The sequence below is a fragment of the Thamnophis elegans genome, chromosome 4, assembly GCF_009769535.1.
Source record: "Thamnophis elegans isolate rThaEle1 chromosome 4, rThaEle1.pri, whole genome shotgun sequence".
NCBI lineage: Eukaryota > Metazoa > Chordata > Lepidosauria > Squamata > Colubridae > Thamnophis > Thamnophis elegans.
Window position 1 is genome coordinate 116,552,361 of NC_045544.1, and position 25,125 is coordinate 116,577,485.

Below are 25,125 nucleotides of genomic sequence, written 5' to 3' on the forward strand. Positions count from 1 at the left end.
TATAAGGGGGAAAATGTCCAGACCAAGCATAATTTTTAATGTTGGATTTTCCCCCTTATCAAAGGGAGCCCACTTGTGGAGTACTGTGAAGCCATTACCATGACAACTCCACTGTGCTGCACAGTAGAATTCATTTTATGACAGTACAGTAGAAGCCATTTTAAGGCACAACAGGCTGTATCTTAACAGAACCCAGAACTGAACAGGGGTTTTAGGAGTGTCTTACCCCCACATAAAAAAAGACTACAGGAGAATTCAGTGCTAACTCTTAATTTTTCACAGTTCTTCAAATAGCTAGCAGTGATGATAATGGACTCCTTTGGAGGTTACATATAATATTTCACCCTTCCCAAGGAGCTGATCCAAGAGAAAGTGGTTCTGACAACCTTTGTGAGGAAAGTCCTGTAAACCAGTGTTTCTCAGTTCACATATGTGAAAGATGCTGAGTTTGAGAAATACCACTAATTCATCTGATAAAGCAACAAAAAATTGGGGTGGGAGTTTCTTGTTGGGTGCTTTGATTGACTCTAAGGGATGCTTACATTACCCAATCCAAGACATTGTTCCCAGAGGTAGGGATGTTAATTTATGAAAGTGTTGTAAAACGTGCAAGTACATGTACAATATATGAGGGGTTATTATTTTTTTAGCACAATGGGTAATTCTGCCCTGACTGGAGCAGAAGAAAGCTCCAGGTAACTAACATGTCATTTTCTTTAATATAGGCAGACTTATCAACATATTCCATCAATTTGGCCCACATCCCTCTGGGGCACCTACTATTCTTTGGGTTCAGTGCTCAAATTGCACCAATGTCTAGGAACACAGAACTAAAAGAATCTGAAACAGCTTCACATTATGAGAGATATGTGGCCAAAGGTTGACAGCAATACTTTTATGTAGTGCAACAATTGTAGGGATGTCATGTACACAGCAGTATACTCAAAACAAAATACTCTGAGCTACAAAAAATACAAAAAAAGGCAACCAAAATAGTTAGGGGGTTAAAATTGCTCTCCATCTAGGAAAAGCAACAGTATTTGGGATTTTTTAATGTAAAAAGAAAGATGTGTAAAAGCAGTATTTCTCAACGTTGACAGCTTTAGGTTGCTTAGACTTCAATTCCCAGAATTCCCTAACCAGCAAATCTTTTAGTATGGCTGGAGTGGTTTGTGCAGGGGTGGGTTCTTCCCGGCTTTACTGCCAGTTCGCTCACTCGCACGCTTCACTCTTGCACGTGCTTTGCATGCATATGCGCAGTTCAATTAAAATTGTTCTGTGCATGCGCAGAACTAAAAAACAAGATGGCGACGACGACGAGGGAACCAGTTCGGGGGCGTGGCAGGCCTGTGTCACAGCCAGTTGTAGCGATCCAGGTGCCATACCACTACTGGTTCAGCCAAACTGGGCCAAACTGGTGAGAACTCACCACTGGGTTTGTGACTTTTTTCCATTAGCTATTCAGCAAGGGAGAAGGATAAACAGATTCTTCAATATCAGAAAAAAAGACAAAAGTGTTTGTTGAACAAGAAAAAAAACAGCATTCTTTTGGATTGGCTAATATTGAAGATTCTGACAGCCAAAGTCCAGCCAAGACCGTCTCATTTTCATTTCCTTGTTGTGGATGTTTGCCTCACTAAAGTTCTTGCAGAAAAGTTTTGTTTGCGTTAAGAAACTTTCATTACCCTTTTTTTACCTGGTAAGTTTCTGGTAATTGTTAACACAGGCACCACACCAAAGCGTTCAACACAAAATACACAGGATGGTATCTTGCTCAAAAAGAAACCAGCTCTATTTGCACTACATGCTAACTCATAAAAAGTCTAGTGAAAGTTAACAATAATGAAGCTTAGGTTGTCGGGGAAATGCATTGCTAAATGTTTAACTGATCTGGATTTGAATGTTCTATGGACCCAGCAATGTCGTGATGTTTGTTAATGTTCTTTCAATCAAATAAAATAAGAGCAGCATTTCTCAACCATGGCATCTGGAAAATATGTGGACTTTAACTCCCAGAATTCCCATGCAAGCCATGCTGGCTTGCATGGGAATTCATAGAGTTAAAGTCCATGCATCTTCAAGCTGCCAACATTGAAGACGGACAATTCACACGGTGCAAAAAGCCAAAATGAAAAGCACAATGCAGTAAACAGACATATATTAAGACATGTTTTTCCCCCCCTAGAACTGCAAAGAAGAGACATCAACTGGTTGGGGCTAAAGAGAAAGCAGGAGCAGGAGAGAAGGCATAGTCTGAGCCAAAATCAGATTTGCAGAATACACATTACTGAGTCAAGGTCAGGATAACATGTTATGCCTACGACAGGGCCCAGACAGGGGCAGGAAAAAAAGTTGGTTTTAATACAAAAGAGACCCAGATTTAGCTCAGTCCTGATCAATTACGTTGCACAAACACCAAAACATAATCTACTGTGGGGTAGTGTCCAAGCCTTACCTAGTCAGTGGTCCAAAATGATCCAACAACCTACAACTGGAGATTGTGGCTGTATTCACAACTTTTTAAACTTAGTTACTATATTGACCTATTATCTAGGTTTGCAAAATAGAGAACCATAGATGATATGAGTTAAATATTTGTAGTATCCTCAAAGAAATATTGTCTCCAGAAGACTGAAGAAAAATGCTAAGGCGAATATATGGCTATCACAAAAATGTGCTACTTTTAATGGTAATTTTTTAGCTGGATGGTAAAATGAAATTCTCTTCGAGACCATTGCCAAGCAAATTCTTTAAAAAATCTTTGAAGTATTTTCATATTTTTTTTAATAAAAGACCTACTTATTGTAAAAGAAATACAGAAAAAAAAGAAAATTGTTACCATTCTCCTCACCAACAAGCTGCTTTGTAAAATTATGTAAAACTAAAGAGCCTAAGATTTTTAGCCATATAAAAACATTTTGCATCAGTAGCCTCCAAGTGAGGGTTCTATCATATTTTTAGAAATATTTTTTCAGGAATTTAACTTTAACTTTTAATAAATTTATATGCCACCCAATCTTGTAGGAATTTCAGAAACAGCATCAAGGAAAAGTTGCAGCAAACGGAGCAAACAACAAGCATGATAGGCAAATTGGCTGAAAATTTATTATGAATGAAGGCAAACATACATGTCCCAGGATAATATTGCAGGATTCTATCTGGGTTAGTCACGTGGACCAGAGGTTTAGTCTTCCCAATTATTTGTTGGTGCAATTCTTTAACTATTTCATTCTGAAGTTTATGGAGCTGTGGCTATCTTGTGGACCACTTTTGGAATGATTAAAGGGCCTTAAAATATTTTTTTTCAGGTTGAATGTTCAGAGAAATAAGCTGTTTTGAAATTAATGTCCTAGCTTGGAATATTTTTGTTTCAAGACCATCTTTAAATGTTTCCTTTAGTCTCCACCTTGAACTCTGGCTCTAGGAGTTTTGCCCAGACTTCATTATAGGGATGCATTTTGGATGATGGTTTGTTATATTGGTCTACCATCCACCTCTTTTCAGAGGCCCATTTCACTAAACCTCCTTGAAGATTGTAAATCATGGAAGAAGTAATGAAATGTTGATTTGTCTCACAGCACAAGTAGTCACGCAGGAGCTGAGCTGTCATGGATGATCGGTAGCCCACAGTGCAGTAGCAAACAATGTGTCTATGATACCCTTCATTTTCTGAAATGGAATAAAAATAAAAATCTTACTCACAGGTATATGTATATACGATAGCTATATATATGTAATTAGTGTCATAGCTATATATGCTGATACATATCACACTGTTCTCTTTTGGCATAAACAAAATTATGCAGGATACTAAAAAGAGAAAAAGTAAGTAAACCAAATAAATTAAAAGCATAAGGGAAAAATTGGATTTAAAAAAAGGAAAATATAGCTAAAGCTAGTTTATACCAACAGCTTTCCATACTTTTCTCTCCTTCAGTCCTCATTCATTCTCTCTAGCTTCTTCAAGCTGGCTAGAACAAGAGCTAATTAAACAGACACACAGAAACCAGGAACTTCTCATAAGGAAGTTTTATTAAAGAAAAGTTAAGAAGCTATTATGAAAGAATTCCGGCTGACTGTGGATTATCAAATGTCAGTTCAATTTATAATAAGTAGTATTCATAAATTTATAAAAAGCTAGTGCTGTCCCACTTGAAAACCATCACGGATCTGCTGTTAGACCCTCTGCAATTTGCATACTGAGCAAATAGATCGACAGATGATGCTATTGATATGGCTCTGCACTACATCCTACAACATCTTGAATCTCCAAAGACCTATGCAAGGGTCCTCTTTGTAGGCTTCAGCTCAGCATTTGATACCATCACTCCAGATATTCTTCTAACTAAATTAAATCAGCTAGCTGTGCCTGTTCACTCTTGTAAATTGTTTTATAGGACACTGCATACCAGAACAACTAGACACAAGGACAGTTTTTTCCAGAATGCCATCATTCTGCTAAACAACTAATTCCCACAACACTGTCATATTACCTACTAAGACTGTATTACTATTATTCTTCTCTTCCTACCTATCTCTTTCCACTTATGACTATAACCATATTGCTTGTATCTTTAAAATTTATATTGTTTTATTTGTTTCCTAGTATAATTTGATTGCTTATTAGTAACTTATGACTATCACTAAGTGTTGTATCTTATGATTCTTAATGAATGTATACTATTTTATTTTTCTTTATGTATACTGAGAGCATATGCACCAAAGACAAATTCCTTGTGTGTCCAATCACACTTGGCCAATAAAGAATTCAATTCAATTCTATTCTATTCAAATTACTTGTGATTTTTTTTCTGCTGGCTTTACAAAAAGAACCAGAAGAAATTATTCTTTTTAGGCAGACATATACTTTTCATCCATTTCTTAGTGTAGTCACAGTCTCATTTAAGTCAGCTTGTTTACTTTTGACATGTGAGAACAACCCTTATTACCAGTCACTCACATTTTTATTCACTCACCCATTCAAAATCTTGTTTTACACATATACGTAAGTACGCTTCTCCCACTGAACATGCTGATTGACATTTTTATAGCAAATGGTTTGATATAATGGCTTGCTTGAGTTCAGGAACTGGGAAATAAGGATAGGACAATATTTCCAAAAATAGAAAGGAAGGAGTCAGAAGAAAGAGTGTGCTGTGAAAAACTAAAGAAGGCCAATTTGATTCAGGATCTTTTTTCTCACCAGTTGAGTAGAGTTGCCAATGTCATGTTCTTGTTGTTGTTTGCAAAAGGAAAGAAATGAGAGAGCAATAGGAAAACATCTATATATGGCAGAACCATAAGAAGTAAAAAGGAAAGTATAACGGATAATTTTTACTGAATTTAAAGGTCCTGAGAGAGGGGGCAGAAATAGGATATTAGGCAAACCATTATGGAGCTAGAAGCCTTCATGGCCAATAGCCTGGTTCCTGGCCATATTGTTGCAATGAAAAAGAGAATTTTCCAAGTCTTCCAACTCTCAGCCTTTTGCACCATAGTGTATACGTATAACCTTTTAGAAATCTAGGAGTATACAACAACTGAAATCATGGAGGATTTAAGGGAGAAATTCAATTCTGCTTGATGAAGAATGTCTCAATAGTATTTAAGCATATCTCGATCATGTGTCTAAACACTGGTATAGCCCGGTTCATTTGAAAACTTCATAAAGCAGGCCAATGCTTTCTAGATATATTTTTTTTACCATACCTTGTTGGAACCAAGCTTTGAAAATTTCCTTTACAGCATCCGTTTCAGGAGGAACTAAGATTGCTTCCGGCAAGTGGCTGACTTCAAATTCTGCTGGACTTCGAGTATCCTAAGACCAAAGGAATAAGCAAATGAAAATCTTGAAAGGACTGAGCAGAATCACCAAGGGAATCCCCATCCCATCTTTTCCCTTTCTTTGTGTTCCTTCCTGACAGCAGGATTACTGCTTAAGAAGATGGAGTAAAAGAAAGACATATCATAAGTCTGGTTATTTTTTCTCCAAAGATTACCAAGCTTCCAGTCTGCTTAAGTAAGGAGGTAACTCAGCAAAAGTAGGCTAGTGGAGAATGATTCCAAGATAACAGCAAAGCTTGCAAATTATATATTATATTGGAAAAAACAATTTTCAGATACCCTCAACCCCCTGGTGCTTTTTTTTTTTTTTTAGTTCTCTGGGCATCTCCTGCAAAAAATCGGTAGTATAGTCTTCCATTTTCAGATAGAAAAAAAATTGTGATATAAACTGTAAATAGTAATAATTCAGTATTAGTAGAACATACATAATAAATCAGATAACCTGGCAATGGCTAAGAACAGGAAAGTTTTAAAAAAGACTAATTCTGGCTACACAAGACCAATTCTTAAGAACAAATGCATACAAAGCCAGAATTGAAAAGACAGCAACAGACAGCAAGTGCCACCTCGGCAAAGAAGCTGAATAGTTGAAGTCCAGCCCCGATTAGAATGAATGTATGTGGTGTTGCGATTTTAAACTGTTTTTCTTTCTTTCTTTCTTTCTTTCTTTCTTTCTCTTTTTTGTAAGCAGACCGGAGTCCTTTGGGATTGGGCGGCATATAAATTTTATAAATAATAATAATAATAATAATAATAATAATAATAATAATAATAACTGTCGACCACCTGGTTAAGCTGCTGCAAGAAGATGGCACACAGACTGACTACAGACAAGAGCATGAAAAAGTAGCAACAATGATGCACTGGAATATCTGCAAGAAATACATTTTGCCTGCAAGCAAGAACTGGTGGGACCACAAAATAAACAAAGGAATAGAATAGAATAGAATAGAATAGAATTCTTTATTGGCCAAGTGTGATTGGACACACAAGGAATTTGTCTTTGGTGCATATGCTCCTCTCAGTGTACATAAAAAGACAAGATACATTCCTCAAGAATCATAAGGTACAACACTTAATGATAGTCATAGGGTACAAATAAGCAATCAAATCATATCCATGTCTGAGATATATAACTGCAGCCACTTGATTCCCAAGACAACAGGTCCGTGCTAGGAAGCAGTTTTATACAGTGCAAAAGTTTTGTGTGATCTTCTAAGTGGGAGGAGATGGGTGATAGGAACTTGAATGATAGAAAATGGGTGATAGAAAATGAAGAACCTAAAGTGCTCTAGGGCTTTAGAATTCAAACAGACAAACACCTGCCACATAGCATCCCAGACTTATCGATTGTCAATAAGAAAAACAAAGATATCTGGATAGTGAACACAGCAGAACCCAGAGCAGGAGAATAGAAGATAAAGAAATGAAGAAAATTGTGAAAAGAAAAGATCTGCAAATAAAAGTGGAATGACTGTAGCAAAAGAAAGTAAAGATAGTAGTAATAGTAATAAGTGCCTTGTTGCAATCACTTAAAATCAACTGAAGCACCATTTGAATACCATCAGCATGGACAAAATCATCATCAATCAACTGCAAAAGGCAGATTTACTTGGAACAGTTCATATCCTGTGATGATACCTTTAACACCATCAAACAAGATTTGCCTATTCCAGGTCTTGGGAAGGATTTGATAGGTGGATAAAAATGCCAAATCCAGTCTAAACATCTGGCTGATTGTGAGACCAACTGTAATAATTTATTAAATATGTGCTGCCCAACTCTCAACAAGTCTGGGAAGCTCATAACAATCAATGAAATTCAATCAAGTCAATAAAGCAAAGGTAAAGATAGCAAATTATATCAGTATAATTTTAAAAAACAATTCCACTCAGGAAACGTATTCCTGTTCTCGGGCACAATGCAGTTCTGTTTACACAATATTATGGACACATGTATTGCTTCTTGTAATTTTATGCCTTCTCCTGCTTCTTCCTGTATCATTGTACCTGTAGCCTAAAGAGATCTGAGATTTTAAAAAGAGAGGCAGTAATGGAGCCCTTTGAACAGTGTTTACTGGTTTTTGCTGAGATGGCTCTCAATCAAGCAACTGATTAGGTTTGCCCAGAACGACAGCATTCAGTTTTGATGCCTAGGAGAATAAGAAGGGTTCATTTTAGCAGAACTAAAATCACCCAACTGAATGGAGCACTGCTTTAAGGGTGTAAGATAGGAATTCTGCCCAAGTATTAATCAGTGACCCATTAAAAAAAACCCACTGAACTGGCTATGGTTACTAGAAGATCGGTAAAGCTTCACAACTGCTACAAATGTGAGGGGGAAAGGTTGTTTCTTTGAGCCAGATAGGTATTTATAACATGATCCATGTTTAACAATTAATGAATTTTCTTGGTTTATACCCTATGCCAAACTTTCAGATGACCATCCAAGTTGCCTTTTTTGCCACCTTGTTGGCTAAAATGTAGTAGGCTAGTTGGGGATTCAAGATGTTGTGTGAACAGATGCTGTTTAATGTTTCATCTTCAGACTAAAAACTGAATCAAGAGATAGTAAATCATTTGATTGAAACAGTAGCTCAAGAGAGCAATTTAAGAAACTAGACTTGTTATACAATGGAGTTTTTGTAAATTGTGTCTCATCACTTTTGTTCCTTATGACTCCCCAAAACAGAACTGGCAGAACATTCAGATCTCTAATCAAGTATGTTCCCTGCATCATTTCAGGCAGCGCTTCCCTATGATCTTTCAGCTGTTGATGTGTAATGACAGAGGAAGAGTAAAGAAATTGCAGGCTACATCCCAGTGGTTATAAATAAGCATCTTGCATGCACACCCTGCTTCTATGACCTGGTTGAAAGTAATTTTTGGGGGTGTTTCTACACATTTTACAGGACATATGCTAGAAATATATTTGAAGATTTCTAGATAATCTTGAAACCACCCTGCCAACAAAAGTGCATATAGTCAAGGCTATAGTTTTCCCAGTTGCAATGTATGGCTGTGAAAGTTGGACCATAAGAAAGGCTGAGCGCCAAAGAATCGAGGCCTTTGAAATATGGTGCTGGAGAAGACTTCTGCAAGTCCCTTGGACTGCAAGGCAATCAAACCAGTGATCCTAGAGGAGATCAACCCTGGATTAGAAGGCCAGATCCTGAAGATGAAGCTCAAATACTTTGACCACTCAATGAATGAAGGACTCATTGGAAAAGAGCCTAATTCTGGGAAAGATTGAAGGCAAAAGAAGAATGGACAGCAGAAATTGAGGTGGCTGGATGGAATTACCAAAGCAGTAGGTGTGAGCTTAAATGGACTCTAGAGGATGGTAGAGCACATGAAGGCCTAGAGGAACGTTGTCCATGGGGTCACATCATGACTTTGCAACTAAAAACAACAGATAATTTGGAGAAAGCTATTACATCCTGCTCCAGTTTATTCATAGACATATATGCACTGTAGATGGAGGTATCTTTCTTGGCATATGTATGATTATACACATATGCCAAGAAAGATACTTCCATCTACAGTAGCCTACATTTTGCTCCAGGCATTTTGCTGCTATGAACCATAGAAAAAACGTACAAGGAATGCTGCAAAAGACAGATTCTCCCATGTTTAAAAGGAGAAACAAAGTTGCTGAGTCTTAACACACTTAGCCTAAATTAATGAAGCATAATTTCTGTATTCACATAACTATTGTGCCCAAATATATAAAAATATTATTGCTTAATGTAATGACCATGCTATGACAATGGCTAAATTGTAAACTACCCAATCCCCCTAGTCTAGCATTTGGTAGAAATCCTGATTGTGTGCAGCATTATTATACAATTGTTTCGCCGGATTTGGCATTGGTTACAATGTGCAGTGTGCAGCATTATTATTATTATTATTATTATTATTATACAATTGTATCACAGCGGCCAGTTGTTTCGCCGGATTTGGCATTGGTTACTAGTCGGGCCCCACCCAGGGGCCTAGGACGTCGTAACGTATTTTCGCAATATGCGTGCAGATCCAAGCAGTGCGGCTTTTTGCATTTGACTGATGGTGATTTTGTCAATTTTAACTGTTTTAAATGTAATTCCAGTGCTTTTGGAATAGCACCCAGTGTGCCAATTACCACTGGAATTACCACTGCTGGTTTGTGCCATAGTCGTTGAATTTCGATTTTTAAGTCCTGGTATCTTGCGATTTTTTCATGTTCCTTCTCGGCGACCCTGCTATCACCTGGTATTGCGATGTCTATGATTGTGACCCTATTTTTCTCAACCAGTGTGATGTCTGGTGTATTATGCGCCAGTATTTTGTCGGTTTGTATACGGAAATCCCACAAGATCTTGACCATCTGATTTTCTGTGACTTTTTCAGGCTGATGTTCCCACCAGTTTGTTGCTGTTTTAATATTATAATTTTTGCACAAATTCCAATGGATCATTTGTGCTACTGAATTGTGCCGCAATTTATAATCAGTCTGCGCGATTTTTTTACAGCAGCTGAGTATGTGATCAACAGTTTCGTCAGCTTCTTTGCAAAGTCTGCAATTGGCATCATCAGAGGATTTTTCGATTTTGGCCTTAATGGCATTTGTGCGGATAGCTTGTTCTTGCGCAGCCAGGATTAGTGACTCTGTTTCTTTCTTTAATGTACCTATTGTTAACCATAACCAAGTTTGTTCGCTGTCCACTTTATCTTTTATTTTTTCCAGAAATTGGCCATGCAGTGCTTTGTTCTGCCAACTCTCCATTCTTGATTTTATCACATCTTTTCTGAATTCTTGTTTCGTCTGTTGGGCCTTCAGTAGATTTTTGTTCTTTACTTCAATTAATAGATGTTCTTGGGTGTCTTTTAAATAATCAGCCAGTGCATGTTTTTCTTCTTCAACTGTTTGCTTCACTTGTAATAATCCTCTGCCACCTGATTTTCGTGGCAGGTATAGTCTATCAGTATCACCAAGTGGATGTAAACTGTAGTGCATTGTCATTAGTTTCCTGGTTTTTCGGTCCAAAATGTCCACATCAGCTTGTGTCCAGTTAACTATACCAGCTGTGTATCTTATAACTGGTATTACCCAGGTATTTATGGCTTTGATTGTATTTCCACCATTCAATTTAGATTTCAAAATTTTCCTAACTCTGTTGGTGTACTCTCGCCTGACAATAGTTTTTACTTCTCCATGCTTGATGTTATCCAACTGCAGAATGCCTAAGTATTTGTAGGCTTCATTTTCGTTGCATTTAATTAGTTGGCCATTGGGCATTTCAATTCCCTCACATGCAGTGATTTTGCCTCTTTTTATGGATACAGTGGCACATTTTTCCATGCCAAACTGCATTGAAATATCGGTGCTGAATACTCGGACTGTGTTTGTCAATGATTGGATTTCTATTTCTGACTTTCCATAGAGTTTCAAATCATCCATATATAGTAAATGTGAAATTTTTTCAGCTTCTTTGGCTGTTTGGTAGCCTAATTTCATTTTTTTTAAGATTACTGATAGTGGGATCATTGCGATGATGAAGAGAAGAGGTGAAAGTGAATCACCCTGGAAAATTCCTCGCTTGATATTAACTATTCCGTAGATCTCATTCCCTACTGCCAACTCAGTTCTCCATTGTTTCATCGCCTTTTCAGTAAAGGATGTAATATTTTTGCTAATACCAGTTGTTTCTAACCATTTTATGATCCAACTATGTGGCAGTGAGTCAAATGCCTTTTTGTAATCAATCCAGACCATATTCAAGTTCGTTTTTCTGTTCTTACAATTTTCTAATATCATTTTATCAATTAGAAGCTGATCTTTGGTGCCCCTGCTCCTTCTTTTGTTGCCTTTTTGCTCTACTGGCAAGATGTTGTTTGTTTCCAAATAATCCATCATGTTATCTGCAATAATGCCTGTGAGTAATTTGAAGGTTGTTGGCAAGCATGTTATTGGTCTGTAGTTTTCAGGTGTTGTTCCTTTAGCTGCATCTTTCTGAATCAAGTATGTTTTTCCAGTTGTCAACCATTCATCAATTTGGCCCTTTTGTAAAATTTCATTCAGTTGCCTGGCCAATATTGCATGTAAACTGGTCAGATATTTGAGCCAGAAACCATGTAATTGGTCCTTTCCAGGTGATGTCCAATTCTTTACCTTTTTAACTCGATTTTTGACCATCTCAGTTGTTATTTCTAATACTTGCATTTGCTTGTTGCCAATGCTTTTCTCAAAGTCATGTATCCACTTTGCTTCCTTGTTGTAGTCCTTTGCATTTTCCCACAATTCTTTCCAGAATTCAACTGTGGCCTGTTTTTCTGGTTTTTCACTTTTGGTGTCACCATTTACATTAAGACTTTGATAAAAACGCCGTTGGTCTGATCGAAATTGCTGATTTTGTTTATATTGGATGATTCGTGCCTCATATCTTTCAATTTTTCTAGCTGTTGCTGTTATCTGCTGTTTTACAATCTCTACAGCTTCATTGATGTTTCTTGTATCCAATCTATATCGTCTGATTAGCCGATCTATGATTTTGTTGTTTTTAAGCCGTTGCTCATGCATGTTCTTTAAGTTACTAGCATCTGCCCTTAATTTTTTGATTTTTTGTTCTAAACGGATTTTCCACTTTGGCTTTGATGCTTTTTCTGTTGTGTGACTAGGTACTTTAATTTTAATGCCTAGTTCATTAGTGACTATTACAGCTGCGCTGTACATTAACTGGTTGGTTTCCAAGATGGATCCCGGTTCAATTGTTGAAAACACTGCATTAACCATTTTCATGATAGGGGCCAAAATTTTCTTAGGCACAGTTTTTAGTGATGGTAAACGTTGCCTTTCCTCATTAAGCAGAAAATGCTCCATGATCTTATCCTTCAATTCTTTTTGTTTTTGAGTTAGTTCATCAGTTGGTTCAGTGATAACTGGTTCTAGTGGTGGTGATGTTATTTCCTCCCTGAGAGCTTCTTCTGGGAGTTCTACTATAATGTCTTTAGTTGTGTCTTGAATATCAGTTATTTCCGCTTGTGATATTGTTTTTTGGGTTTTGCAATTTGCCTGAATTTCCTCATGTTCAACTTCACTAAACACTTTATTCCGTATAATAAATCGCCTTTGATCTGCTAGTCGTTGTTCACTAACATTTGAATCTGGATATTGTTGTTTCCATAATTCATACATTCGCTTTAAATAGCCTCTTTTTTCTGGCTCTGAGTTGTAGTAACAGGCCATTATGGCACGGTTTTCATCTGCACTATATTTTTGTCGTTTTGTTGGCTGGTCCACTTGTAGCCCACTTGTCGACGGATGTCCAGGGACCCCAACATCCGACGCGGCCCTTGTTAACCCGCGCGACGACCGATGCGGTATGGAATTCTTATTTGTTTTTTTCACCATATTGTATGGGTTGGCGGGGGGGTTTTTACGGGACCAGATGCCAACCTGACCCCAACCCTCCTCCTTTCTCATCCGGGCTTGGGACCGGCAACGGCGGAGTTATTATTATTATTATTATTATTATTATTATTATTATTATTATTACAACAACAGATTATTATTATAGTTGGCAATATCTCTGATAGTTTTGAAGATCAAAAATTAGTCACAGTAGAATCAGATTTGAAGAGTGCATAGGAAATTCTGGAGGAAATATACCAAACTTTGAGCACACTGTACACAAATATCTTCATGATTCTCCTGGAAAAAAAAATGGAAAGGGATTTATAGTCAAATTCTCCGGCTAACAGGATATCAAGAAAGCAGCTACATCAGGTCTTATCATAAAAAGACAAACTTTATAATCACTTACGAAGTTAGTCATGGTCTTGCTAACTAGAAAAAGGGTGAAAATCCTATGCAGTTCAAAAGAAAGAGGAGATACCAATCCTGGCCTCACATAGAATGTTAATTTTAAATATGGGGCATCGGTCAAAAAGGAAGACAGTATTTCAAAGCATGTTAAATTGGGAATAAATGCCCTATTCTGATTGATATGACCAAACTGTTGTTTTGAGCTTTGTGATGCATAAAAAGAGAAATGAACAGAACTGAAATGAGTAGGCTGGTAGCAAAGGGCAGCGTATAATCCAAGCAGTCAAAATGGCATTTGACTTTATTCAGTTTTCACTATCTTGAATACTTCAGCAGGCAAAATGAATTACTACATATATTGCATTTTCTCTTTATTTTTATTTTTCTATAATGCATCTTGATGAACATCTGGAAAGCAATAAAGGTAAAATTAAAAACTCCCTAGAGTTAGATTTGACTCAGAAGATAACATTGGCACAAGTGGATTGTCATTTTCTTCTTCTAGGTTCTCTTTTCAACTTAGGCAACCTTTAGTCAAAAATTTAGGGGAGTCCTGTAGCAGCTTTTCTAGCTGATATATTTTATTAAAAGGCCACCAGACACCTTATTTTTTGCTGCCATGGCATACTTGGCCACAAGAATGTTAGCCCATCCTCCCTCCCTCCCTCCCTCCCTCCCTCCCTCCCTTCCTTCCTTCCTTCCTTCCTTCCTTCCTTCCTTCCACAGGTGGAATGGTTCCCAAATGGCTGCTAGAGGAGGGAAGAATCTGAACTGCAGGTCTCCCTCACCTTCTTGATCTCCACCTCTAGTCCATCCATGCTTCCTGAGCTATCTCAGATCCGCATGCTGAGTTACATTTAACTATTTGATTTTTCTTTTCTCCCCCACCCTAAAAAAATGTTTCCAGCTTTTGATTGGCAGGAATGATATGCCAACATTTATTTTCTGTTTCACCGAAGTCTTTTACAGGGCACTGACTTCTCATGTGAAAAAGAAATCAGGATTGAAAGTGAATCTGTGGTTTACTCTCTCCTTTTAACCCAGAAATTATGTTTACTGGGGAGGGATTCCATTCTTTTTGCTGTGATAATAAGAGTTTGCTAACCACTAAAGCCTCTTAACTAAAAGTTACAATTTCATTTTAAACAAAAACTAAGAATAAGTCCTTTTTAGAAGGTTTTGTATCTTGTTTCCTAAATGAACCAATAGATTGTGTAGGATTATAGGTTGAAACATTTATAACAGCTCATTGTATAAAAATAAACAAAACCACTACTAAAAAAAGTCCAGATGGATATTTCAAGGCTGCTATTATAAATGGAAAGTTTAAAAATAATGCAGCAAAGGAATGTCAACTGAAGCTTTGCATTTGGGCTTTGTGGTTAACCACAAGGGTTGTGTTAACCTCTTTAGGCAAGAGAATCTGGTTCAGTAAGCAGAGTGCCACGCTATTTTTGATCTGACTGCCCCCAAATTTAATGTGGCTTTCACTGAGCCCTTTTCATGACACTTCTCATTTCAGGATGCTGTAAGGCTTTTGCTAGTTCTACCTACCTACAGGCAACTAGAGGACACTCTCATCCCCTCCCTTCACCCCTCCCCTTATGTTGGGACTTGCAGTTACACCTTATTCAAGTAAATTCAAGCAAGCCAGGCTGGGAACCTTACTGTGAAGAAAGAACAGGAAATGTCCTCTGTTTGGAAATGAAACACTTTACAAAGTCCAGAGACTCGACCACTTGAAGTATTTGTGTAATCTGAAGAGGACTGTTTTAAATGTTCCAGGAAGCAGATCATTTGCATGCTAGGGAGCTTGTCATAAGCTCTCAGCTACCAGTAGCACCATAAACACCAGGGAATGGGCTAGTGATGCATCACAGCTGCACTTGTTAAGCAACTTGTTACTCTTAATGACGTTATCACTTTGGAGATAATGACTATACAATGACTTTTGATGGCTAGCAAGACTGACAAGCTAAGCCATCTGTCAAAACTTGCGCCAGGCGTCCCACAATGGTTTTGCAGGCGTGGGGTTGAAAAGGCATTGTAGGAGAAGCTATGTGGTGAAACAGCTGCAACACATATCCCCCCTTTCACATGTGTCGCCTATCAATATTAAAGAAGCCAGAGGGGGCAGTGTCGCCAAGGGCAATGCATTTTGAGATAGATCTGATTTCACAACTGTCTGCATTTAGGATAGTTGCCTGTCCTCTCCCGCATCTGACTTGGAATCACGTGAATTCAAGAAATATATGGGAAGCCATTAAAGCAAAAATAGCAGTTGGCAGGAGGAAAACAGATCCTGCCCTGATTATGCTAGCTAGGTATTGCTGAATGGGTAGCTGATAGAAATTAACTGCTAGGCAACAGAAGAATATACGAATGTGAGGAAAGCTTTGATGAATTAATCCTATTAAGCCTATCAGACCACCTAGTCCAACACTGTCTTACACAATGGCTAAATTAATGGATTTGGAAAGTTCATATGTATGTCTGGTTTGGAAGTCAGCAATTCCTTCCCACAATAATTTATTCATTTATTAAATTTATATGCCTCCACTTTCATTGTCAATTGTTTCTGGGTGCCTATTATCATTTCCCTGAAACTACCTTTCTTCTGTCAAGGAGGAAAGCAAGTGAAGCTGACAAGTACAGGGAAACTTGAGAAATTAGCAACAGAAATCCAGATACTGTAGTGAAGAAAAGCAGGACTGATAATGCAAATATGCAAATGAAATGCAATGAAATGTCATTTCAGAATACTGTTAATATGGCATTTTGATATACGTTCTTTCTTTTTGGCAAATAAAATAATGATGCTGAAAACGTTAACATTAATAAAACAGTCTGGTGATATCCAATGTATTCAGGGGATAAGAACTGAACATAAGTTGTTGATATATGTAATGCTCCTTTTAAATAGATTTGGAGAGATGGTATAGCCATGCTGTAAATACTCCAGATATACAAAAATTGGAACAAATTCAGTATTTACCAATTGGTATTAAATAATTTGTGGTAATATTTTTTTCTCCAGATTAAAAAAAGCTTGGTGATATTTCTAGCAATGTATCTTGTTTGGAAGAGGTTAATATTTGAAACTGTACTGCACAGAATACGTGCTATTAAGAGATGGATGAAAATGAAATGGGCAGCATATAAATGAGAGAGAGGCAGGGAGAGACACACACACAGAGAAGGGGGGGGGGAGAATATATATATATATATATATATATATATATATATATATATATATATATATATGTGTGTGTGTGTGTGTGTGTGTGTGTGTGTGTGTGTGTGTGTGTTATATTTGTGTTGTCTATAACAAAGACAACAGTAATAATATTGGGTTTCTGTCCAATATTAGCTTCCGTCCATAATTGGGGCATACCAGGGGTTGTAACACTAAATATGTATGTGTGTGTGTGTGTATGTATATATATATATCAGCACAAATAAAAAAAACATATATATATATATATATATATATATATATATATGTGTGTGTGTGTGTGTGTGTGTGTGTGAGTGAGTGTGTGTGGTGTGTGTGTGTGTGTGTGTGTTTTAATAACAAAATATAACAAAGGCTAACTGCTTCCATCGTCTGTCAATTGGCTCGTCACAAGAGTCCATCACGACAGAAACCCAATATTTTTACTGTTGCCTTTGTTATATTTGTGTTTTTTTATTTGTGCTGATAAATAAATAAAGGGAGACTAGTATAGATCTATTTCAAGCTATTTAGCTCTCATCAGCTAGCCCTACCCTTACTGGGATTTGAACCAGATATGGCTAGCTGATGAGAGCTAAATAGCTTGAAATAGATCTATACTAGTCTCCCTTTATTTATCAGCACAAAAACACACACACACACACACATATATATATACATATATATATGTATATATATACATATATATATATACATATATATATGTATACATATATATACATACATACATACACACACACATATATATATACACACATATATATACACATACACACACACACACACACACACACACGTAAGAATAAGAAAAATGTGACCACAATTGTCATGAGAATCTGATTCTTTGGGATAACTCTAGTTTAAAACTGACCAAAAAAAACCCCTTTCTTTGAAAAATATTAATGAAACTGAAAGTTACCCTTAATCACTTAATTTAATACATTTTAAAAACTGTTAAGCTCCAGAGATTGTATTGGCAAAAGAGGACAAACTGCTCTGCCTCTCAGCCTCCCTATGTAGTTGTCCCTGAAGCAGAAGCCATTTGGAAAGGGTGCCCACTTCTGGGAAGAAGCCCTGCAGCCTAGACTCTGTACGAAGCTGTGTGGTGGGATGGTTGCTTCCAGAGGCTAGAAAGGAAACACAGGGTGCCTCGGGGTAGGGGAGGCCTTGGGACACCCAGAGCAGGCTATATGTGAGCTGGGGAGGTAGTGCAGTGCAAGCCTGAGCCTGCATTAAGACTCCCAAGACTCCCCCACTGCTGAAGTACCTGAGGCTTAATGACCCATCTGGTCACTTAATGGCTGCATTTGGGAGAGCAGGAATGAGGGTTGTTAAGCAAAGTGATTCTGCGGACACCTTACATAATGAAATTATGACTTGCAGCTGTAATGAACAGACTCCATTGTAAGTTGAGGACTATCTGTGTATGGAAGGCCACTGCTTCCTTGATCATCGTACTCAGGAAAGGAATATTTGAAGTTGGTCTATAATTACAGAGATCTTCTGGGTACAAAAAGCCCTTTTTCAGTAAAGACATTATAATAAGATTTCTTTTAAGCAGGTAGGCTTAATGGATCAGACACTTAAGGAAACACATCTCCCTTAACCATGAGCTAGGCACACTGTTTGATTTAATCAGCTGGGTGGAGCAAGAATTGAGCAAGTGGGTACAGCCCTCTCCTGTCCTGATACCCCAAGTCTTGCTCAACTTTGTCCCCAAAGGACTGTGAAAATTGCTCATTGTGAGCTTCTCACTGTTGTCTTCCCTGAAACATGTTGATGGAAGAGATACTGCACAATACAAAAAAAGCATCACTGGCATCTTTTGGGCAGACATAACAATGCTGGAATGTCTAACAGGTTCTGGGAAAGTAGGGGAGGAAATAGGGCTATTGCAAAAGAGGCATCTCAGCATAGGGGAGGGGGGGAAGCGTGAGAAAGAGGCTCAGAGTAACTCCTTCCTCATGCTCGGTATATGTTGAGCAGGCCACTGGCCCTGACAGTCTTTCAAGGTTCTATTATGTTACCTGCCAATAACGATCTTTCTGAAAATCCCAGTGTTTCTTGTTTCCTGAGTTCATCAGCCTTGTAGAGCTTGAATCAATAGATACAAAGAAATAACCCTTTTGCATCTACTGTCATAGAATAGGATTTCACACGAGACTTAAATATGCCTCGCTTCATTTTTGATGACTTTCACCTGTGCTGCAGCTTCCACCTATCTGATTCTTTGCTCTGTACTCCTGAAGGCATCTACTTAGGTCTACTAGAAGAGGAAACATGTTACAAGAATCACTTACCTACTCATTTTTGTGTTCTACAGTTCAGCCTGTATCCAACAGTTTTAATAACAAACAAGATGGAAATTCTCAAACACTTTTAGAAAACCAGATCCATCAGATTTTTTGACTAAGACATTTTAGCTGTCTCAATTGCTGCAGAGATGTATGGCAGCCATCAACTCATGACAACAGAGTTACAGAGAAATCTTTTAAATTAGATCTCTCTAATTTAGCTAGAGTCACTCTAGCTAAACATGTATAGAGAACTAGAGAGATGAGTTGGGAGAGGCTAAACAGAGATTATAGTCACAAAAATGTGCTTTAAGCCCAGGAAACAGAGAGTGTGAGAAAGAGCTTCAGACTGACTCCTCCCTAAATCACTGGGATATGGGCAAATACAACCAGGCTTTCATGATTCTGTTACTATAGCCTAGGTCAGCAAAGTATAATTCCATGAAGACATGTGCAGACTGTTTCATGACCTGGATTATTTTAAAGGTCTAACAACAGCAAACCAAATCCAGCATGGGTTCTACACTGCATGTGTGGGCCAGATAACAGTGGCTGCAAATTCACGATGGCTCTGAAATCCCTCAAGACAAGCCATATCTAGAAATTTAACTGTATTTCTTTCAGAAGCCATTCTGGCTAACTCGTGTAGGAAGTTATCACCCAGCCCTCTCCCAGAAAAATGAAATATCCTAGGAAATATTGAAAAGGCAGAATATTTCTCTGGATGTGAAAAGAAAGAAACATGTTTTAAAAGAGAGAATAGCTGCCTGTAGCTTCCTGCCCTTCCCCACTTTGTCAATGGGCCATTAAGAAGGCCAAGCTAATCCCTTTACATAATAAAGACTTCTCTACTTCAGCTCCAGGGGGAAGGGATTAAGGCATGATAATATTGCCCCTTTACTCAACTGACCACTTGGCATCTGAGAACTCAACCAAACCTGGATTCAAAACACAGCCTAGAGAGTTGCCCCTGCATGGCCCCATGGGAGTCTGACAACCAATCAGAATACATTTCTTACACAGGAACAGGAAACAGAGAGGTGGGACTGAACAGGTTATAAAAAGCCTAGCAAGCCCCTCCCTCAGCCCTTCTCTTCTTCTCCACCAACATTAAAGCATGTGATCACCTTTTCTGTTCAGGACTCAAGCCATGTGGTCCTGTCCACAATAAACCATCTTTCCAAGCAGCCTCCATGTCTCCAGTGTCTTTTTCCCCACTTGGAGCTGAACCCAGAAGGACATTTCTTTCATCACTCGGAAAAAAGACTACGCAGTGGTGGGATGGAGAATACATTAAGAGTGTTAATGTTCTTGCCATCCAGCTAACCAGATAAATCAGCACTGTTGGATGGAACTTCTGGTTAGTGAGATGCAGTTTCCACAGACTACCATTGCACCACTAATCACAGAGTAATTCAGAGGAGCTGGTGGAGATTAACTCAAGCCACCCCCTCTCAGCTTTGTTTTTATAATACATTTCAGGATGATGACACTTTTATCAAGTATGTTCCTGTGAATTTAGCCTGCATGGACAACTGCAGACTCAGATTCACAATTCACATCTTGTATGCAAAAGACTTGCACTATGTCACATACAGGTTATCCCAGACCCTTCCTCCACTGAAGGTAGAGAACATTTTGTTTTTTAAATAGAAAAGTCTGTGGAGAAAAGATGGAAAAGGAGGAGACAATATTTTTCCCTGCTGACACTGATGAACATTTGGAAGGCCAGAAAACGGAACCAGGAACTATTCACCTCAGGAATGTAGAAATAGATAAAATGTACTGGTATAATCCAGCCATTGGTAGTAAGATTTTTATTTCTATTTTCTGTGGTGTGCTAAGTGTTACTTCCTTTATTTTCTTGTACAAGTTATTTTCACTGTTCAATTGTTTTTCAGTGTATGTTGATAAAGATACATTTTTTCTTTAGAAATCTGATCTGAACGTTCTCCAGACTCTTTATAGTGACTTGGGGAATAGTAGCAGACCACTGCCCTCTTGTGATCTGTCTGGAGCATTGCATTTTCTTTTGAAATTTTCTTTTAGAGATTTGGGCAACTCTGAAATTATGTTCTTCCATATTCATGTTTACTTACACATTGCTTTAACTGTTTAATCAGTAGCTGACCTGGCATTATAAATAAGATATTTAGTTTGGAGGGTCTAAAGCTTTTAATTGGATTCTTTGGTTAGACTGCCGCTTGAAAAGAAGTCCTCCTTTCCCTGCGAGAATAAGATTGCAGCTTCTCATGTATCTGGCAATGGCAGTGACGTGCGGTGAGGATTATGGTTGGTGAGGCAAGAGCGCGGCAGTCGCAAGAAGCAACGTCCCCGCCACTGTGTCCGACAGGCCAGGTGTCTCGTGTTTATGACGGACATAAACATGAGATGCCTGTCGGACACAGCGGGGAGAACGTCCCTGCTGCTGCCGCGCTCCGCCGCCTCACCCCCCGCCTCCTCCGACCCCACCTCTGTGAAGAAAGAAACACACACACACACACACACACACACACACACACACACACACAAATTCCTCACAATAAAAAATTACAAATTAAATTACAATAATTTTGAATTCCCCCCCTCCCTCCGTCCGATCCACATACCTTTTCCAGCTGTGGATTTCAACTCTCCTCTTGTCTGCCCGCCATGATGAAAATGTAAAAAATTAAATAAAAAGGCAACTTAGGCACGATTTGCTACTGCCAGATCAGGAGGCAGAGAACCACGTGCCTCCTTTGCATAAGGAATTTTTCGCCTTTTAACCCTTGCTTAACTCTGAGCAAGGGTTAAAAGGAGAAAAATTCCTTATGCAAAGGAGGCCTGTAGTTCTCTCGCCTCCCCCAGCAGTTAGCACTAAGCAGACTCAGAGTCATCCATTGTGACTCTGGAGTCTGGCAGCAACTACCTTAGTCTTTTTCCTTTTAATTATTCTTTTCTTTTCCTCATGACACTGGTGAGGCCCCGCCTCCCCTGCCTCCCCTGTCTGCACGTCCTTGGGCGATGGGGTGGTTAGAATCCAGTATTGCAGGCTGACTCTGCCCACAGATTAGAGTTCAATCCTGACAGGAGCAAGGTTAACTCATCCTTCCATCCTTTTGAGGTCAGTTAAATGAGTACCCAGATTGTTGGAGGCAATACGCTGACATTGTAAACTGCCCAGAAAGTGCTATGAAGCACTATGGTGTAGTATATAAGTTTAAGTGCTATTGCTATCTCTACAGGTCCATTCTCCTGACAATTTTTATACTGTTTTACCAAACCTCAGAAAATAAAACCAGGAAACTTGAATGCTGGTAGGTTACAGAAATGATATGAATCAACCTGAGAAAAGAAATTAAAAAAAACTAAAGATTTGTCAGCATAGTATTTCATGTGACATGGTGGCTTTACAGGACTGTCCTATCAATTGATATAGCCTAATGACCTTTATCTTACTAACATATTGGAAAACTTTCTGCATATCCAACAGAAAAAATAATGATTCAGCAAAGGAGAAAGCAACTTACAAGAAGGAGAAGCTCTCCCGGTTTATCTTCCATCCACTGTTGGAGGGTTTGTGTTGGTATTGACTCGACTCCTGGAAACCGCTCTTCAATCCATTTGATCACCAAAGGTCTCATTTCAGAGGGCTCCCTCAAACCCGAATCTTCAAGGTCTTTTAAAAATTGGTCAGCCATTGGCTTGTGAGGTTTACTGAATAAGAACTTTTAGCTATAAAAGTTTATTTGCAAAAATTCTTGGAAAAAAAATAATTTGCAAACTATTTTGATAGCAAAGATTACCTCTTTAGTCAATATATGTATAAAATATGTTTTAAGTGGTTTGTCTGTCTCTGCCCTGTTTCATTTCTGCCTCTTGCTTCTCTTTCCCTACAAGCATTCAGAATTCGACCTCTGGACGAATAGTACATAAAAAACATGATTGCAAAGGGAGGAGACACAGTCACGGTAAAAAGTTAACATTGCCACCTGAAATCTGAAATCACTCTGCCCTTTGAACACTTAAAAACAGGAGGAGCCAAAAAGGAAAAAGGTGAGATCTAAAACAAAAGGTACTAATTTTGATTTTAATGCATTACAGACAGTATTCCTGCACTTTTGAGGGAGGCGAATTTCAACCAGTGTAATTTTATGATTTTTCTGTGTAATACTCTCCTCTTCAATGCAACCAAATTTGAGGCTCTGTTGAATTACACTGATTCTTTAAAACCATGCTAATCAAGCTTTGAACCTGTTTATGGAAAGAAACAGATTTAACTCCACAGTTGTTGACATGTCAGAGGCTGGATAGAGGAAGACTAAATCTGTCATTTTGGACATTTAATTTTTTAGTGGCATTTTAAATATGAAAGATAAAAATTAACAAAAGCTAATATTTAGAATAAAGAAATAAGTACCAAAAATTCAGAAAAATTCTGAAGTATAAATGTAAATTAATGATTACATTACTTTCATGTTTTCTATTCTTTCTAGTTAACAAAAACATCCAAGTTTTTTTTTCTGTTTCACACAAAAATTCCAAAAGGAGTTTCCAAATGGCAATAAACTTAATAAAAGTGATGTCTTTTCACCGACCAAAGCTGTCAATTTAGCCATTTCCGCAAGTCCATCATCTTCACCATCCATTCCTCCATTGTGGGCAGGGTCAAGTTATTCAATTGATATGCATATATTAGTCTAATTGTAATTATCACATATAAAAATGATTCTGTAACTTTTTTCCAACTTTTTTCAATCAGTTTCACAAGAAACACCTCTGGCTTCCATTGATATTAATCTTTAAAATCTCCTGAATAAATGTATGTAATTGAATCAAATGTTCACATTTTTTATATGTCCATCAATCATAGTCAAATGTCCCCACATTTCCTATATAAATTCAACATACCTTTATACATTCTAGAATTTTTTCCACTGAATATACTAACATCTTTTTTATAAAAAAATTCTTTGTAATAATGTACATTTCAACCATTTCAGCCACATATTCTCCCATTGTTTCATTTATATGTGTAACCAAAAAAAACCCATTCCATTTTATCATACTTCTGTTTCAAATTTCAGTAAACGTACATTTTAGAAATAACATATTCATTATTTGAATAACATAGTCAACATAGCATCTCACCATAAGTTAACTATTTGTGTTTAGTTATAATCCTAACACTTTAATACCATTTGTAACATTCTTCCTCCAAAGATTAGGATAGTCCTGCTGGAAGGCATTGAAGACCTATATTGGGGTCTTGGGTATGTGAAGGGCCTTGTGTTTATACCTTGTTTTCCCAAACATAGGACCTCCCTGGATAATAAGCCCAATCAGACTTTTGAGCGCATGTACTAAAATAAGCCCTCCCCAAAAATATTGCAACACAGCAGCAGCCATGAGGTGACCACACTTGCCACTTCCTGCACCTCAAAAATAATAAGACCTCCCCGAAAATAAAGTCACGTTTTGGTGGTAAAAAGAAAATAAGACCCTGTCTTATTTTTGGGGAAACACGGTACCAATGTTAATACCAATGAATAATAATATCTCTTGATTGCTATTTGTATTTAATTTGTTTTTTTGTATTGTATTTTAACTGTTTAAATTGTTTTTTATGACTGTTTGCCATCCAGAGTTACTGATTTGAGATGGCTGCCTAAACAAATGGAATGAGTAAATGAACAAACAGGCAACCATAGAGGTTTCTGAGGAAAAAGCAAGAGAAAATTTCACATAGCAAAATGGAAGGCATTTTATACCTGTCTAAATTATGATTTAAGTGTGCTCATGAGATGGTCCCCAACTGCACAGAAATGACATTGAAAAAATATTTTTTCAAATACTGTCATGAAAATTCTGTCACATTTACATAAATGTTAAAATGTGTAAATACCCTGCAATAAAGAATAAAAAAACCTGTAAGAATAGCAAGTTCTCAATTTCTGCATTTAAAAA

The 25,125-nt window shown here is 37.7% G+C and overlaps 1 protein-coding gene across 1 annotated transcript; it reads right to left on the reverse strand.

Moving 5' to 3' along the window:
* Positions 1–3,080: 3,080 nt before the first annotated feature.
* Positions 3,081–23,203, reverse strand: LOC116507401 (adenylyltransferase and sulfurtransferase MOCS3-like). The gene is made up of 3 exons (XM_032215499.1): positions 22,689–23,203; positions 5,710–5,818; positions 3,081–3,669 (listed from the first exon to the last, which is right to left on the reverse strand). The coding sequence occupies exons 1-3, from the start codon at positions 22,857–22,859 to the stop codon at positions 3,383–3,385; spliced, it is 567 nt and encodes a 188-aa protein (XP_032071390.1). The 5' UTR covers positions 22,860–23,203; the 3' UTR covers positions 3,081–3,382.
* Between the last annotated feature and the right edge of the window lie 1,922 nt (positions 23,204–25,125).